Source organism: Aptenodytes forsteri, unplaced genomic scaffold (assembly GCF_000699145.1).
Source record: "Aptenodytes forsteri isolate BGI_AS27 unplaced genomic scaffold, ASM69914v1 Scaffold336, whole genome shotgun sequence".
Lineage (NCBI taxonomy): Eukaryota > Metazoa > Chordata > Aves > Sphenisciformes > Spheniscidae > Aptenodytes > Aptenodytes forsteri.
The window spans coordinates 1,559,343-1,578,116 of record NW_008794911.1 but is presented as its reverse complement, the minus strand read 5'-3'; the positions used below and the strand labels follow the sequence as shown (position 1 = coordinate 1,578,116).

The 18,774-nt window shown below is 35.6% G+C and overlaps 1 protein-coding gene across 2 annotated transcripts in view; it reads left to right on the top strand.

Annotated features, from left to right (window-relative positions):
• Window positions 1-18,774, top strand: part of WAC (WW domain containing adaptor with coiled-coil) — a 67,920-nt gene that overhangs the window by 25,070 nt on the left and 24,076 nt on the right. For both annotated transcript variants that reach the window (XM_009275188.1, XM_009275189.1), the window contains exons 2-8: window positions 757-863; window positions 1,660-1,775; window positions 2,226-2,338; window positions 3,812-4,120; window positions 14,687-14,932; window positions 16,991-17,113; window positions 18,136-18,284. In XM_009275188.1, the coding sequence (XP_009273463.1) occupies window positions 757-863; window positions 1,660-1,775; window positions 2,226-2,338; window positions 3,812-4,120; window positions 14,687-14,932; window positions 16,991-17,113; window positions 18,136-18,284 (1,163 nt within the window). The remainder of the gene's footprint in view (window positions 1-756; window positions 864-1,659; window positions 1,776-2,225; window positions 2,339-3,811; window positions 4,121-14,686; window positions 14,933-16,990; window positions 17,114-18,135; window positions 18,285-18,774) is intronic.

Sequence of the window (18,774 nt, the reverse complement as noted above, 5' to 3'; positions counted from 1 at the left end):
TAATTGGTGACTTGAGCTTAGGCACAAATGTTAGGTGTAAAAGGTGTTGAGAATTATCTCCCTTCTCATTTCCCAGCTGTTCTTTCGTGTTCAAGTGTTTTCACAGCGATGAAGAAAACCGGGTTACCTTGAGAACCAGTTGTTAGGGAGGCCAGAAGCAGGTGGCAGTTTGGGAAATGCTACTTTTGGTATTCTAGATGTTGATACCTATATTGCAGAGACTGAGGTGCAGGAAAATTAATTTAATCTGTATGCATAAACAGAAATAGTTACGTAGAACCAGTTACAAGTAGTCTCAAAAGGGTTAAGAAAACAGCATTGCTCCAGTGAACTTAAAACCTGATTTTGTGTATCTAGCTGTGTAGCCTGTTGATAAACCTATTTAAACTTTCTGACTTAATGTTGAGGAGAAAAGTCTCTTAATTTCTGAATTGACATGTTAGGACTCCGTCAGCCATCAAAAAATATAAAGGCTACTTGCTTGTTTGTAGCAGAATGAAGTTTGAGAGTAAGACTAGTGAAGGGACATACTGCATTATTGCATCTAGAAAGTCAAAATGAGCTTTACGCTGTGTGAAAAAGAAATATGCGTATGGTCTCCTGAAGTACTTCTGCATCTGAACTATGCTGTGGTCCAGGCTGTGGACAATTTGCCTTCTCCCCTCCTCTCTTCTTTCCCCTTCTACCTCCTTAGAATGCAGATAGTTGATTTCTTTGAAAACATACATGGTGAACAGTCTTTCTTTTTTCCTTTAGGGACCAGTTACTCTCCACAAGAAAATTCACATAACCACAGTGCTCTTCATAGTTCAAATTCACATTCTTCTAATCCCAGCAATAATCCAAGCAAAACTTCTGATGCAGTGAGTATTTGTGATTGGTATTCATCCCTGTGTCACCCCATTCATACATGCTATATTTTCATCATTTTGTCTAAAACAGGTGGCATGTACATTACCTGCTTCACTGAGTTTTCCAGCATCAGTCTTTATTTTATAAACACTCTGTAAACCCAAGCTGCAGTTGTTATATTTTGTAAAACTGTTCTAATTGATAATCGTTAGAGCTTTGAGGTACCTGTTTTTAATTTTAAAATACTAGATTATTTAAATGAAGTAGATATTTTCCATGAACTTTGGTAAATCTAGAGAAGACAGTATGATTTTACTTATTTAAGATGCGTTACACATGGTGAATTTTAGTCACTTTTACCAAGTTTTATTTTTTTAGTCACTTTTATTATCCAAGGCTTAGTAGTTAGGGTGGTGTTTGTTAAAAACTACTGAAAACAGAATAGATAAATTTGTGAACTACAGAAAAATTTTGAAAATATAATTAATGATTTTTGAGGAAGTTTTAAGGTGCAGAAGACTAATGTTATCAATATTGATATTAGTGTATCCCACTAAACATACTATTAGATTTTGTTTCAGGGTTGATGGGAATAAAACAGAGGAAACTATTGCAGAATGAACAGGAGCGTAGTAGTCACATCTTTAAACTATCAAAACGAAACAGGCATTTAGAGATGGTATAAATGGAAAGCCATGATAGGAGTATATATGAAGACGCCATGTAGTTTTAAAAAGGGTGGAAGCTTTTAAATTTGTATATTACAATTCTCAAGTAGTCCTTTGTCCAACACTTTGTATTTTAAAGGCTTACGATTCTGCGGATGATTGGTCTGAACACATCAGCTCTTCAGGCAAAAAATACTACTACAACTGCCGAACAGAAGTTTCACAATGGGAAAAACCAAAAGAGTGGCTGGAAAGGTATATGTGTGTGTCTGTTTTCATTGTATAAAGAATAAATATTCTTAAAGCTCGTTTAGGAGGAGTTGAGCTTATCTAATAGATTACTGCTATAAAAGATTGTGTTCCTACCCTTACCATGACCTCTGGCACTTATTTTATCCCTTGATGATCCAGAGTGGGAGAGGGAAGTATGGTTGGTTTGGTTTTTTTTGTTGGGTTTTTTTTTTGGTGGGGTGGGTTTTTTTGGTCCCCCCCCCTCTCCCCCCACAATGTTAATGAGTTGAACTGGTATACTGGGGGCTTTGACAACCGCTGGTGTAAGGAAGCAATGGCTGGAGTTTGCCTACCCCATCTGTAGCAGCAAGCTCTTAGGATAGTTTAATTCATCTCATGTAACTTCACCTGTAGAAAGTGTTATATTATTAGATGATGTAAATTCTTACTTAACTTGTGTTTTCTTTTCTTCAGAGAGCAGAGGCAAAAAGAAGCAAGCAAAATGTCAGTTAACAGTTTTCCAAAAGATAGGGATTACAGAAGAGAGGTGATGCAGGCGACATCTGCCAGTGGGTTTGCCAGTGGAAGTATGTGGGTTTTTTACAGTAATATATTCTTGCCTTGTTTTTATTACTGTATTCTTTTCCAAACTTAAAATTAAAAAATCTCTTTCCTTAGCTGTTTTTCTCACCTTTTTATATAAAAAGGCCAAAGCGGATAGCACAGACAGCTCTCCCAAATGTTGTTTCTTAAAATAACTTTGAGCCTTTACTAGTACAACGCTTGCTTAATGCTTTTCATAGTACTCCTCCTTTTTGCAGCTTTTACTGCCTAATTTAATTATCTTTATAGGTAGTTATTGAAACAAATTGCACCGTTTATGGTGTAGTTGGACTGTTGTGATCATTGAGACCTGTCAATGTCATATTCTGAGCTTAAAAATAGCAATGCAGAGGTCTCTTCTAAAACCTTGATTTCACATCTGAAATAATAAGCTAATTTAATGGATTATGATATCAGAGTTTTCAGAGGCTTGTGTACTGTATCGAAAGCATGTTTTTACCATGCCAATACTCTTAGCAAAGCCTTTCCCGGACTATGAATTTCTGTTACTTGGAATTTTTTTTCCTGATACCTAGCTTTCATCTGTGTCAATTTTTTCTGGGAAATGGTCGTACTGTGAGATTCCTTCTGTATGCTGATGTAGTTTGGGTGAATTTGTAGCATAGTTCTCAGGATGGTTTAAAAGTAGAAGCCAAAGTATTAATCTTTGCCGCCGCCCCCATTGCTTGGGACTTGACAAGGCAGAGATGTATAAAGGGCTGTTTTTCTGTGTATGCTGAAACATACTGCATATGCTAAAACATACTGCATGCTACAAAAAGATAGCAGAAATGAATATTGCAGTAACTATTTGTTCTGTGACAGGTGAAAATCTAGGAATCAATAAAAATAATAACTCTATATTTGCTTGGTATGTTCCCTGTGTAGCATATTTTAAAGTCTATGAATAGTGTGACAAATGCAGATTAGTCACTCATTTAATATATAGTCTTCCTGAATTAATTCAACTGAAAGTAAATTCTTTGTAGTAGTACTTGAGTGACTTGAAGTGGAATTCTTTGAAGGCTAGAATTTGAAACTATGAAGTTATACTCAATGTTCAAAATTCTCAGTGAACAAAAGAAAAATGGCACGAATTATCTCTTCACGCTAAATATAAGATGGAAATAATAGATTTTGATTTAGATTTTTTAGGAGACTTCAAAAGTTAACTTGACTATAACACTTGTTATAAAGCAGCCTTTCATCAAAACATAGTGCTTAACCGGAACTCTAAATCAAGCAAAGGTCAGAGAAAATGCATTTTGTCAGTGAGTAAAATTAAATTTTGCCTTTTTTGATGCTGATCTACTTGAGGCTTTTTTTAATCATAAGTTCAATCAGCTCTAGTTGTTGATGTGCAGCTGTATTAATCAAAGTCACTGCAATCTTAGACAAGTTTCTAATTTAATCTTTTTTTTCTTACTGCAACTTTACTTGGGGAACCCTGAAAAAAGTGGAAGACAAGCATTCCAGTGACGCCAGTAGTATGCTCCCACAGAATATTTTATCTCAAACAAGCAGGCACAATGACAGAGACTACAGACTGCCAAGAGCAGAGACTCACAGTAGTTCTGCTCCAGTACAGCATCCCATCAAACCAGTGGTTCATCCAACTGCTACCCCAAGCACTGTTCCTCCTAGTCCATTTTCTCTACAATCTGATCACCAGCCAAAGAAATCCTTTGATGCTAATGGAGCATCTACTTTATCAAAACTGCCTACATCCACATCTTCCATCCCTGCACAGAAAACAGAGAGAAAAGGTATGTCTAATGAAATTCCTTCTAGCATTTAAGATGATGCGTTGCTTGTTCAAAGTATGTTAGTTCTAGAACTTAAAGATATTTTTCCTGTTGACTGTGTGTGCTTAGAACCCAATTAGTGTTTTGATGTGTTTATTTCCCCTTAAACCACGTTTGCTATATCTTACACAACTTCAAATTGACACTGCGATATTTCCTGTTTACTGGCTTATTCTGTAAATTATAATTTCAAATGATAATTTGAAAGACGTATTTCAGTAGGACGTATTTTAATTTTTGTCCTCCCTCATGTTGTTTTGGATCTTTGCCATTATTTGAGTTCTTAACATAGATGTAGTTACACCATTTGAAAGTCATTTTGGACCATTATATTTTATGAACTGCTGTTACTGTTTGGAATGCCAGTGTCAAACTTTTCAATAAACACAAGTGCAATTCTTACAGAAAGCAACACAGTTTTCTCTGTGTCTGTAACAGCTGCTCTTCTGTTTTGATCTGTGTCTTGTGATATACTGGATCTTCAGTTCTAAAACTGCTGAAAGTTTGTATTTCTGTGTAATATGTACCAGAAGCATTTAGAGTCATCAAGCAAAGATCAGGACTTTACTGTGCGTTGTTTGTGACTCTTCAAAAGTGTATATTTTAATTGGATTTAGTTCATTATTAGGGAAGAAGAGCTCAAGAAGATTGTGAGAAAGGAGATGTGTTACTAGTGATAGTGTGATACTTTGGTATAGTCAGGTTCTTAGAGAGTAACATTGTATGAGAAAATTCTATTTTGGGGGCTTTGGGAGGGGAAAAAGTAATTTTTGATAAACATGTCTGGTTCTAATTTAAAATATTGCTTAACGAGTACGACACTGAATGCTTTTTTGAAAGATGGCTTGTTGGCCTGTTGATATTTGCAAGTCTGTCTAGTTACAGAAGAATAGTGCAGTGCTAAAAAGACCAAAAAGTCTCAGGTCTGACATTGGTCTTACACTCTGTGTTTGCTTTCCTGCCTTCCAGTTTTCTTTATCAAAGAATTCCAGCTTTTACACAGAGATAAGTGCACTTGGCCATCCAAAATATCCAAATATTACCATACATTGGCAAATACTGCAATGTAAGAAAATTGTGCATGTAAAGAAATTTTGTATGTTTTTCTTGAGACTTTGTGCAATTTTTGCATGACTTGGTACATGAACGTTGACTATAAACTACACAGGAACAGAAGATTTTCAGCAAGCCTTTTTTCTGTTCAACACAGTAAAGCAAGAAGTAAGGTGTACTAGTTTATGCATGGTTCTTATACTGAATAGAATAATTATCTGCTTCAGTTCATTATGTTTTGATTGCAGTTTGCGCTTTTAAACACGACAGTGCAAAACATCCATGTCAAGTGTTCTCTTCTTTAGCGTATCCTTTCTATTTTCATTACTATCTTTAAAATATACTTAAAGAAAACCCTTATTTATTACTCAGTTCTGGCAGGTACTTGATTCCTGTTTGGTGTGTGGTCAGACTTCAAACTGGATATATTCTTTCCCTGCTTTCCTGCATACCTTTATTAGTTGCTTCCACTTAAATTGAGCAACTGAATCTTACTGCAATAGAACGGATTTCCCATTGTGACAACTGTTACAAATGTTGGCAGGGAGTTCTAATATTTCTTACGTACCACGTTCATTTGAGAACATACAATTGGGTATGAATAGTGAAAATGATTGCACAGGGTGGTCTTGACACTATAAATCTTACTTTAGAATCTATGTTACCATGGATGGTTCCGTATTAAATAATCACTTAATTTCTGTATTCCTATGTAGTTTTTTTAAGTTTGTATGGGTTAAATGGATAGGTTCTCTGTAATGCTCTTGCCTTGTTGATATAAGTGTTTCATGGCACTTCATTGTGAGCAAATATAATACTTCCTGAGCTTCAGACAGGGTGGATTACAGAAAGTTAGTAAGTAATTGAAGAATTAGAATAGATTAATATTAGGCTTGAAATACTTCAGAAAATGTGAGTTTTCACATGTTGCTTCAATACCTTTCTTAAAGAAACAGAAAAATTCAGTGCAGCGTATATTATGATAAGAGATCATTCAAAGAGTATATTCAATAGTCTTGCCTTTTTTTGTGAATGTTGAACTTTTTTTAATAAGAAATTTTAGCAGTATAATTTCTGTAGCATTTTACGTATTTGAATTTAAAAGAAGGGAGGAAGCAGTGCTGTACATAGGGATGTTTTTGGATAGTTTGCTTCTGTTACTCATTTTCCCAGAGGTGACTGTGAACCTGTAGTACTATAGGTATGCAGTGTTTAAAAGTATTTGTTTGTAGCTCTTATACAAAATGAAGAAAAACCCAATTGTCCTGAGACACTCAGTTCGAACAATCTTCTAAAAGTATCTTTGTGAAATTGGAAAATAGTTTGAGGGGTTTATTTTTATACTGGTAAAGCAAACAGCCTTTGATCTTTTTCTTTTTGCTAGCTGTGCCATCCCTCTCTCTTTCTAAAAAGAGGTAAAGCTGTATTTTTTGCTTATAAAAATAGCTTGGTCCAAATGACTGAATAGTATGTGCAGTAGTCCTTGCCTAAATGAGTTCTTGCTTCTTGTCAATGTGTTGCTGGCAGCCTTATGCCAGCATATATGTACCACTGTTTTAATAGTTCTGTTCTTAGTGTGTATTTTTTAATGTAGTAATAGTTGTGAAAAACAAAACAACAAAAAACCACAAAAAACAACGACAACACTTTTTTCAGCTCAATCTCTTTTGCTGCAGGGGTATGTTGTAGTCCCACAAGGAGATTGAATAAAATCCCTGGCTGAACTATAGCTCAGCTGTTAGCAGTAGTCCTCTGCCCTCAATGGCTGGCAGTAGTGGAGAGTTCCTGGGGAACTATTTGACCTCTACCCTTTGGTTTGAATGTTCCAGTCAGAATCTGCTGCTTCTGTTTGTGCTCACTGTGAGTGCTTTATGCAGGTAAAGTGTGGGGTTGCTTTTCCTACTTTTTGGCTGCTTTATCTGTAGGGCACATCACATTTTCCTATTTCTAATTTAGTTGCTGAATCAAATGTTGTATTGTCCGTATCTTAACAGTGTGTTTGTCTGTAGGATACTTCTCACACCTTTCGTCCAAGCCCCATCAGGCAGCACTTCTGTTTGTAGCGCAACAATACTCCGAAATTTTTCTGAGAGAACTCAGTAAGGTGGCCACTGCAGTGCTGGGTGGGTTGTGACCCTGATGCTGACAGATTAAACTGGTTGGTCAGTGACAGCTGAGCTTCTTCCTCATCCTTTTCTCACCCCTGTGGTTTTCTTCCTTGTAACACTTGCTAGTCTTTAGCAGTCAGTTATTAACATTGCCCCTGGTATCATTGCATCTTCTTTGGCTGAGTTTTGCAGTTTTAAGTGTATTACTCAATTCATACAGTGGTTAGAAAAAATTACACTAGCAAGACTGTTAGAGGTTTCTTCCAGTACTTTATATTTGTTTGCTGAGCATTGCTGTTATGTTTATTTTGGCAGCATAGATAAAATACGAAAATTCAGTTTTAAGATTGGAGTAATCCAAATGAGAAAAATACGGAATTTTTTGTATTTTAGAGAATTTAAGCATATTTGAGAACCCAGTTACTGTTGTTGCCATAGTTTCATTTGGCCAAATGTGTTTATAAAATGCATTGCTTTTAAATATTTACGTATTTTGGTGTGGCTTAAGGTCCTTAGTAGGTCAGAACTGAATTATGTAAAAAAGCTAAATGTGACTGTCACTGCGCAGAGAACTTAGTTGGTGGACTATACACTTAAGGTACTTCAGCACAGACGAATGTGTTATGATTCTTAATCATTAGCAGTAAATCAAGCAGTTCAGTTAGCTGTTCTAGGTGGTAGTTGTTTAATCAGTATAGCAGAGGTGAGGTTTATGGGGCAATAAGGCATTGAATTTCTGAAAATTTTGTAATGCGGTTTTCCTCCCACAGAGAGCACGCTGTGAGAGCACACGTGCATGACTGTTGCTAGCAGAGCAAAGATACAACTCAAGCTCATAGTAGAGTGATTGGGTAATATTGCAGTGTTGCATTTGAAGGGCTTTGAATGCACTGGTTTTGGTTTTAATGGCATAAAAAAATCACATCAGTAGTAAAAGCTATTGGAACACTCAAGGGGTCACACTGATAATTTGGGAATTATCCGGTCAACAGTAAGTGGGTAATTTCCATGTCATTAAAAAAATCTTGGTTGAAATAAATCATCTGTCCATATATGCTGCAGAACAAGAGCAAGCTATATATAGCAGTATTTTAAAGGTAGTATTTGTATAGGGAGTACTAGTACGTTAGTTGTCAGGAGGAGGATTGTGAAGGAAGTTATTGCACAAAAAATGCATTTCCTCTTTTTGTTTCTTTTTTTCCCCACTCACTTCTCTGTCACGCTAACATGCCTGAGTAACTCGGCACACGGTGGGTGAGAAGGGAGTGAGCAGGTACTAGGGACAGGTACTTAAAGGACTCCAGCAGGTGGAACAGGGTGACTGAGGCGCAACAGAGGAGCAGGAGTGTTGGTGACAAGAGCTCTTTGTTGAAACGGAGTAGCTGAACAGTCAGAAGACTTAGATTTTTATCCCCCTGCATTAAACCTAGTCTGAATAAATTTTATTTTAACTGTAACGCACTAGGCTGAGAACTGCCTTTCAGAATGAGATTCACTAGTGGATCAGCTGTTTGTTTAGGAGCAAAGGTTCGTGTCATGAGGGGCAGAGATTGGTAACAGCAAGATTCAGCAGCATTTTAATATACTGCCTCAAACTCTGAGAAGCTAAGCGCTTGCTGCCTTGTATCTAGGTTGTAATTGAAGAACATTGTGGCACAACTGCTGAAAATGATCTGTGGTATTTTTTCTGAAAGGATTACTTGACTTTGTTATTAAAAAAACCCACACTGCTTGGAAATATGCAGTGTAATGTTTCCATTCTGACTTGACATGATGTTTCTGGGGCAAGCAGTAGCCTCCAGTTTACTTCAGTTCAGATACCTCTTTGTGAAACCTGCAGCAAAGACGCACCTTTGTCATACAGGTTCTTGTCATAGAGAATACTGCCCGATAACTTGGACTTCTCTCCTTTTTTTTCCAAATGATGTGATCGCAGGTCACACTCCCAACAGAGCAGGTTATGAATAGAAAGCTCTTTCCTAATCATTGTGGTCTTCAAAAATTATTTTCATTTTAAAAAGTTTCTTTCCTGTTCCACTTTAATGTAAAACCAATTAATGGTTCTTCACGTTAAGTTAATCTCTGCATCTAGTTGTTTTTGTTTGCCATCTGGTTACTTTTTTTTCCCTCCCCTTTTTTTTTTGATGGCTTTATTTCTTGCTCATTTTTTTTCCATGATTAATGTTGACGGTCCAGCAACTTGTTTAGTTCTATAGCTATATGTAGGCTGCATCTAATTAGCTTGTTTACATGATTGTCAGAAGGCATGCTGTATTTTCATAATTGTTGCAACAAAGTGAATGGATTTTTTTTAGAAGTTTTCTTAAAAGCTCCAGAAGTTTAAACTTTAATGTGCTTAGCTTATCATGGAAAAATTGTTAATGTTGACGGTCCAGCAACTTGTTTAGTTCTATAGCTATATGTAGGCTGCATCTAATTAGCTTGTTTACATGATTGTCAGAAGGCATGCTGTATTTTCATAATTGTTGCAACAAAGTGAATGGATTTTTTTTAGAAGTTTTCTTAAAAGCTCCAGAAGTTTAAACTTTAATGTGCTTAGCTTATCATGGAAAAATTGGTGCAAAGTCATATTTTTAAAATCACAAAAATAAAAATTTAAAAAAGAATCTAATTTTTTGTTTAAAAATTACATTTTAGCTCTTCCTCTGAATAAATAAAGTTTTCAACAGTTCAAAAGATGGCAGTGGGCTATGTTCTGCTTTTGGTTTTAATTTTTTTATTATTATTATTTAAAAAGTTTTCCTTGGGACTTTCATGATAATAGCTGAAATTATATGTGACACAAAAATAAAAATTTAAAAAAGAATCTAATTTTTTGTTTAAAAATTACATTTTAGCTCTTCCTCTGAATAAATAAAGTTTTCAACAGTTCAAAAGATGGCAGTGGGCTATGTTCTGCTTTTGGTTTTAATTTTTTTATTATTATTATTTAAAAAGTTTTCCTTGGGACTTTCATGATAATAGCTGAAATTATAAGTGAGGTTGAAGAATCATTTGCATAGCATTTGTATGGAAATTGGTGTTGACAATGAAGAGGCTGCAGAGTTGCCCTGTCCGATAGCAGGCAACTTCAATCATCATAGTCAAAGACTTTTACAGGCCTTGCGGCATAGTTCATCTTTTCTCTAAGAATATTTTTTGTGTAAGAAACAGACCAAATTTGCATTTTCTGTTTGTAAAATTTCAGTTGTAGGTTCAAAATTAGTCTCATTGATGTATTAATGGTTCAAATTAGGTTTATGAATGACTGCCATGTAATCAAAAGCCTTATTTTGCAATAATACTGTAGATAGCTTGTTAATGAACATGAACTTATGTTGACACAGGTGTAGAGACCAGTGTATCAGAGTTGTAAAACTAAAGGACTTAGATTTGTAAAGATATTTAACTTTTCCCAGTATGCTGTGTTCATTTTGACTGTGTTTCGTGATGGTTGAGGCTTCAAATGCATTTAAGAATTACAGGACTGTATAATTCTAGGCATTTTTTTAAAATCCTAGTAAATGTTTTAGAAATGAGGAAATAGTGTTCAAATGTTGAAAAGTAAACTTCACTATGTGGCAAAACATACAACGAAAGTGTCTCTCAAAGCAGATCAGAAAAGGGGAATTAGGGAGGAAAAGGAGGGAGTGAGAAGTTTCTGCTTCTATTTGTGGAAAAAGCAGGGGAAATGCACACGCACCAGTGAGCGATATCTGAGGATTTTTGTGAAACAAACATTTCATCTTGAGGAGTTTCGACTGGTTGTGTTAACTTCAAAGGCGAAACTTTCAAGTTCTGTATAGCATCATAAATTAAACCAGTTTTAAACATTTGTCATTATATTATACAAAAATGGATGTGTAAATATTTAGAGGCTTTGTTTATCAGCAGTATTTCTTGGATTTATTTCTGTGAAATCAAGTGTCTGGTCTGGAAGCCATGGAGTAAGATAGGTTGGTTTAAATTAAGGTAATGGAAGTTGTGATTATTCAGAACTAATCTGTAGGCTGTATTTTTTAGCATGTTTGTTTTCATCACAAAGGAGTTTCCCTTTGTAGAGAAGAAAATAGCCATTCAGGCTACTTAATACAAACCAGAAATACTAGTATTTCCACAAATATTTTTTACAGGTTTTTTTTGGCAGATAGAGGTTTATACCCTTTATTTCACTATGAATAACTTAAATTACTTAATTTGTGAAGTGCAGTGATGCTCTGAGCATTCATTGTACTCTGCATCCTCTATGATGTTAAATAACACAGAGTTATAATACAATGTATATGTAGATAGTCATGATCATAGAGATGTATTCTTTCATAACATTTTAGACTCTTGGTTTTGTAATGTTAACCATCTCAAAAGATCGGAATGTGAGCATTAGACACCATCATTTTTCACATCATTTTCTGTAGGTGCTTAATCTGGGTGATTGTACAAAAAATGTCTTTCACAATATATTTTAACACACACTTAAAATACCTGCAATAATACAGCTACAGAATAGTGTCTCCATATTGTATAAAAGAATTAACTGGACTGTGTTGTTTTGTTGTAATTCAGTTTGCATTTTTATAGCAGAGAAGCTCACCCAAACTAAAGTGCTTTTACAGACCTCTTGGAATTCAGTGGGTTTGTATTACATATTTTGAGTCCTTTTATTCAAGAAATGAGTAAATACCCAGAACTGGTCTTAAGGTTTGTCTTCACTGTATTGTTAGCTCGAGTTTGCTTTTGATTCAGTTTATTTTGTGTTCAGAACTGCAGCATGGGTGAAAAATACTTCCAGCTGTTTGGTATGGTGGTGTGGTTTGAAGCTCAGGTATTCCTTATGTGAATTAATAGTACAGTAGTGGGTTGCTTCTTTACTTAAAATAACTCAATCTAACTGTGAAGACAAGCCTAACTATGTTAAATATGTTTTGAAATCAGTGCTGGCAGTTGCTTAGTATTTTTTTCCTGTTTTGTTTGTTTTTAAATTAGGGTGTTTTGTTGTTTGTTTTTGTTTTGGGTTTTTTTGGTTTTTTTTTTTTTTGTAAGGTTCTCAAAACTGTAGGGTAGGAGAGTTGCATATATAAGTACTAACATGCCCTATTGTGCTTAATTCCCTTGCTTTTGTCTGCCAGTGTATCTTGTTGTCCTTATTTGGGCTATGACAGATTCAAATTCAATATAAACTTTACATGTTTTGTTTAGTAGGGTAAGGTTCTTGTTTGCTTGTTGTGTCTTGACTTGCAGTTGTCTTAATAAGTTTACTTTGAACACCATAACATAAGATTTTCTGTGTAATATTTCTGTAACAGAGACGTTTACTAATGACTTACTGTTTAGGTCTAATACCTGATCAGCTGTCCTAGTCACATGTTACTGAAAACCACATAAAAATTCTGTAACTGCTTTTTTTCCTCTTCAGTCTTTGTAACACCACTTCTCCCTTTGTAAGGCCTTCTTACGAAAGCTCCTGGCCAAATGACCAGGTCCCTTTACAGATACTTTGAAAGCCCATCTCTTGTCCTGAGGAGCTTGTAACTAGATAAGGCTGCCTTTTTTTTTTTTTTTTTTTTTTTTTTTTTTTTTAAGTTTGCCTGAAACATCGAAATATATCTGTGTGCCCTGGCTGTTGCATCCTTGTAAGCTGTCAAATTTGGATTCTTCAGCGTTTTCTTCTGGTTTAGATTTCTCAGCTACTTGACTGGAAAAGGGTTTTTTTTTAGTATTTGTGACCTGTTATGAACTATTTCTACTGTAACTGCATGGAAGCAGAAGTCCCCTTTCTTTTCACTGAGATTTCTAATCTCATTTGATTTACGTACTGATACTCACTGAGCCATTTTTTATTTTTATTTTTTTAGGGTTCTTCTCCAAATTAGTCTCAAAAGTTGCAATTAAGGCTGTCAGAAAACAAAAGCTTTTAGAAATTTTGTAACATTTTATTCTTATGTAATAAAACAAAACAAGACCTTTTCATTTTCCTTCACTAAAAGTCAGCCACCTCTTACCTTGACCACCTCTCCAAAGGAAAAAAAATCAAACACACCTTTAGAGTAAAAGAGTTTCCCATCTAGTTATTTTAGCTTTCATTTGGATTTTTGCCTGAAATGTGGAATATCCAGGTTGACATTCTCTGCCCAGTTTGAGGCGGGTTTAAAATCCAGGTCCTCAATATTATGGGCAAGCATCCTGGGTGAGATCTTGATCCATTTGAGGCGGGTTTAAAATCCAGGTCCTCAAGATTATGGGCAAACATCCTGGGTGAGATCTTGGATCCATATTCATCTTTCCACTCTTCATCCAACCTGTTTGTTCAGTCTTGACTGAATTTGGTGGCAGAGGTCTCTCATGGGTTTAATGGGAATGAGAGAAGGGGAAACTAAAATTGAAATATAGTGGTCCAGGCTTCTTAAAGGAAGGATATTTGAAGTGACTGATGGTACACCTACAGTAAGTGGAAATACTTTCAGTGCAGGAATTTCTCACAGTACTGGAATGGAGGAGAAACTTTCATGTTACTGGAAGTCAAATTCAGAATTAATTAAATAACTCACATTAGTTAAAACAAATTGCCATACAGTATAATTGACTTTAAGTACTAAGCATTTCTGTGGATAATAAGTGTTGATGTTTGCTAAAATGAGATTAGTAAAATAAAGGATATAGGTCTTGATGCTTTGGGAGAAGCTGACAAGTTTGAAATTAATTATGGGCAGATACACGTTTAGATGTTTTGCCACTCTGCTGTGGGGATGTTAACAGCTCTTGTTTTACATTTCTAGTACAGCTCATTATCCTGTCTGTGAATCTGGAGCAACGTAGCTGGATTGTGTATGATAGACTTGGTCTTTATTTTGTAGCTTCTTGCAGTCTGGTCTCTGAATAAATGAAGTATGGCTTATACCTTCCCCTCAAATTTGACTTATTAGGCTATCTGTAAAGTCCATGGACTATAAGGTTTTCGTTCATAGTATATTTTCCAAAGAAAGATTGGAACCATGGGTAAAAACATAGAATATGAGTATATGCACAGTAAAAGAAAAAAAAATCACTAAGGAATTTTTGGCCCACGTTTGTCCTAAAAATTAGGGGAGAAAAATTCCCATTTGTAATTCTGGCAGCTTTCAGTCCAATACCTTGAAGTGGAAAGATTTTTTGTGTGTGTGTGTGTTCCTAATAAATATTAGGTTCAATAGCCTAAATTACACTAGGTATCAAATATCTTCAATTTTTGTTATATTCATGTTTTTGTTTTTTTTTCCTCGTAATGATAGTTAAGCATTTGATCTTCTGAATTTAATATGAATGTTGTACTAGTGAGAAGTTGCCAGGTTATATTGGGGAAAATGAAAATTACTGTCTGTCTTCTGTTCAGAGTCTGCATCTGTGGACAAGTCTGTATCCCATTCTTGCACAACTCCTTCTACATCTTCTGCTTCTGGACTGAATCCAACTTCTGCGCCTGCTTCATCTGCTCCTACAGTTCCTGTCTCACCTGTCCCGCAATCACCAATTCCTCCGTTACTTCAGGACCCAAATCTCCTTCGGCAACTGCTGCCTGCTCTGCAAGCCACCTTGCAGCTTAATAATTCTAGCGTAGATATATCCAAAATCAATGAAGGTAAGGATTCTTTAAAGTTGATGTAATTTCTTATTTACACACATTAGTATGTTATTGGATACTAAGCTGTAGTAAAAGCAAGCCTTACTTTAAATGAAAAGTGAATAAATGAATCCCTAGAGAAAGTGGGGATTGTTTGTGGGTTTGTTTTTTTTTTCTGTTAAACCTTTTTAAATTAGCCAAGTAACATTTAAGGTTGTTAAGCTGATAAATGCTGATGTATGTGAGCAGTCTAATTGAGACTGGTGACTTAATCGCTGTATCAGCATTCATCTGTTGCACAAAATTTAGTTAGAGCTTTTTGTTCTTTTGTTTCGTGCAACGTTCTTTGTTTTCTGTAGTTTGTGCTGCTATTCTAATAATGTGTTTGCAAATACTGAAACTTCTAGGGATTCTTAAATCTTGTTGCCTATCAACTTTTTTTCTTTAACACAACATGTTAGCCTCTCTGAATAAAGATTAGCATATCAGTAATTTTGCTAGCAAGTTAAATTTTGTGCATGTAATCAGTGCATCTCTTAGACTTTTGTCGCATTGGCCTAGTTTATTAGAAGAAAGTTTAGAACTAGCTATAGTGCCTTTCGCTGCAAGAACAGGTAGAGTTGATGCATTTCGAATGTAATTTTATCTAATGTGGTGTCTGCATGTGGCAGGTTACTGATGAAGAAAGCGGTGTGGGATTTTTTACTTGCTTCTTTGAACTTCTTGTGCACTGATCACCAATTTAAATAGGAAGCAAGACATTTACATGTAGTGCCCAGAGTTAATTGTCTTTTAACTTTTTAAAAGTGCAAACCATGGAAGTCAAAACAGTAAAATTTTACTTAAAATTTTACTATTATTTACGTTATGATTATTTATAAGGAAAAGCTGTCAATTCACTTCCTTTTAATCAGTAAATATTACGGCTTCATTCAGTACAAATAGGTGAGTTGGTTATTGTTTTTTCCTGTGCAGGGAGAACCTTTTAAAACAGTAGTGCACTAGGTTGGACTAAAAAAGTAGGAGTATCGTGTTGTGTTTGTGTTAAAAAATGAAAGATCCAATCAAGACCTCAATTGGATTTTATTAGAAAGCTGCCAATTTAAGTTCCTAGTCATTTTCTCTTGCCATATCTGAGCAGCAGCTGTGTCTGTCTTGGAACAAGTGTGTTTAGTATTGGTCTGATGGCATGAGGGCCGGGCTGGCAGGTCCGCGTGGGCAGAGTGACTTCACCTTGCGCAGCAAGCTGTCCTTACTGTGCACATGATGCAGAGTTATTCTGTGTTTGTGTTGGTGAGTCAGTTTTTTCAGACTTGTACACGGGCAGTGTATGTTCAGGAAGTACCCCACAGAGCCTGTAGACCTTTTTGAAAAGATTAGTTCAGAAGCTGGGTCTCATTGGCTCATACTGTAAGATGCTCTTCCTATGTAGTGCAGTTTTAAAACACTTGGTTGAAAATCATTAATTTTTTACTGCGGGGGTGGGGACGGGATGGGACAGCTAAACCCAGAACAAATAAGTTTGGGTTTGTTTGGGGTTTTTTTTGGTTTTTTTTTTTTTTAATAAGAAGAAACACTGAGTGTATGGATTTTTAACTTGAAAGATCTTTTCTTTTTCCTTGAACAGGAAGTCTTCCCCCCCGCACCCCCCCATCTCTTTTAGTGAGTTAAAGTGATACTGCTTTTTTGCCTTTTTAAAAAATTATAGTAGTTCAAAAAAAAAAACCCACACACATTCTGCTTACTACAATAACAAACTGAACAAATGTTCTCTTTATGTTTACAAGAATTATTATTGATCCATAAGGTTGAAGCTTAAGAGTTGAAGTTACTTGCTAAAAGAATTTTTTTAGTGTATGTCTCAAAGATAAAACTACTAAATAAAGGACTTGGTTAGACATGCCAAGCATTCATTAATTGTATTCAAGTCATTGAAAAATAGTTCAGGTGGCTCTTCGGTCTGTTGTGGATATGGGAACAAAATCAGAGAAAATGCAGCTTAAATGTATTTAGCCAGTTTGAACAGTTTAAAGTCATGTGCTAGAATTGCCAGTAAAACAGAATGTTTGTTTTTAGTTCTAACAGCAGCTGTGACACAAGCCTCTCTGCAGTCTATACTCCATAAAATTCTTACTGCTGGACCATCTGCTTTCAATATCACTTCCCTAATTTCTCAAGCTGCACAACTGTCTACGCAAGGTATTCAGAGTCTTCTTTTCACTTACGTAAAATTGTTACGTTGCACTTTATATAGGCTGATACAATTGAAACTTGCAGAAGCTGTCTCTTGTCGTATCTTTGGCCATCTGGTGTGGAGGATGTTGAATTACTTCTTTTTCCAAAGATAGGATAAGAAACAGTTATTTGGGGAGCAGGAAGCTGACGCAGCTAAGCACTGTCTCGCCTTTTGGGATTTTCTTTGTGTGTTAACTAACTCTATATGAGTAATGTGAAAAATGTGCGAGACCCTCTCAATTTATTCTGAACCTTAATTAGATGTTATTTAATGTTCAGTATAAAACACAACTCTTTCTTGGTTGAACATCCTTTTTGTAATACTGTGCAACTGTGACTCTTGGGGGGAGGCCTTAAATTCTTAAAAGAAAGTTTATTCTATCTGGTGGGGGTTTTTTTGTAGTCTTCTGTAAATAGTATTTTTCAGCTTCCAGGCGAGATACTCCTTCAGGTATTTCAATGCATTCTGGTTTGTAACTTAATAAAGCTAGAAACTTAAACCAAAACAATAAATGCAGTCATGTTATTGAGTAGGTAAGCAGTATTATGCTAATGCTGATTTTGAACCAGTAATTAAAACATGGGTGGGGGACTGTTGGTAGATGCCTAGAATGGGTGAATAGGTTTCTAGATAAACTGTTCATGCATTCTTTCAGTTAAATCAAGTTGAGCACTCTAAAATAGGAATTGCAAATGAAACTAATTTAGTCTCTTCATGTGTAAAAAGCATTGCATAATAGCTTCTTCTCTTTCCCCTTCCCCTCAACTTTTAGAAGTGGAGGGTTTGGGGAAAATACAATTCTTTAGTTAGGATTGTTGTTGAACATCTGATTGTTCCAGTTGTTCACCCCCCCCAACCATCTCGATGTGAGTATGTTTATATATTATCTAATAGAGCATACTACAAAGTACCAAAAGAAAATCTAATTTGCATTTATGATAGGATATAGGTTTATTAAAAACAGTATTATTTTTTTTCTTTACAGCTCAGCCATCTAATCAGTCTCCAATGTCTTTAACATCTGATGCCTCATCACCAAGATCATATGTATCTCCAAGAATAAGCACGCCTCAGACTAACACCGTTCCACTTAAACCTTTGATGACTACGCCACCGGTATCATCGCAGCAGAAGGTTAAGCTCCTTTTAATTTATGCCATATTGTAGTAAGAAACCATTATAGGCAATATGAAGTATTGCTGCTATATATCCATGTGCTAGCAGTTATATATAGGATGATAAAATATGTATGTTATCTTTCCCAATAGGAACAGAAACAGCTGGAAGCGACTATTTTGCTGTATTTTTGCAGTACAATTCTAGCATGGAGTTCTAGTACATTTTTCTGTTCTTGAAGAAAATCTCACTTCAGATGCTGTCTGGAGATACTACCAAGAGATCAGTATTTTAACGTATTTAAATGGAAACAAAAACTTACTCCAAAGGCAACAGCTGATATAATTCTATAGACTTTAGCTAATAAAATGTTTTTAGAATGAGAGAGAAATTCTCAGGGAAGTTGACTTCATGTAGTCTCAAATTTGGTTTAGAAATGTTCTAGGTGTTTATAAGGTCAATAACATTATGTCCCTTTCCCTTCCTGCTGGCCCCCCCCCCCCTCCTT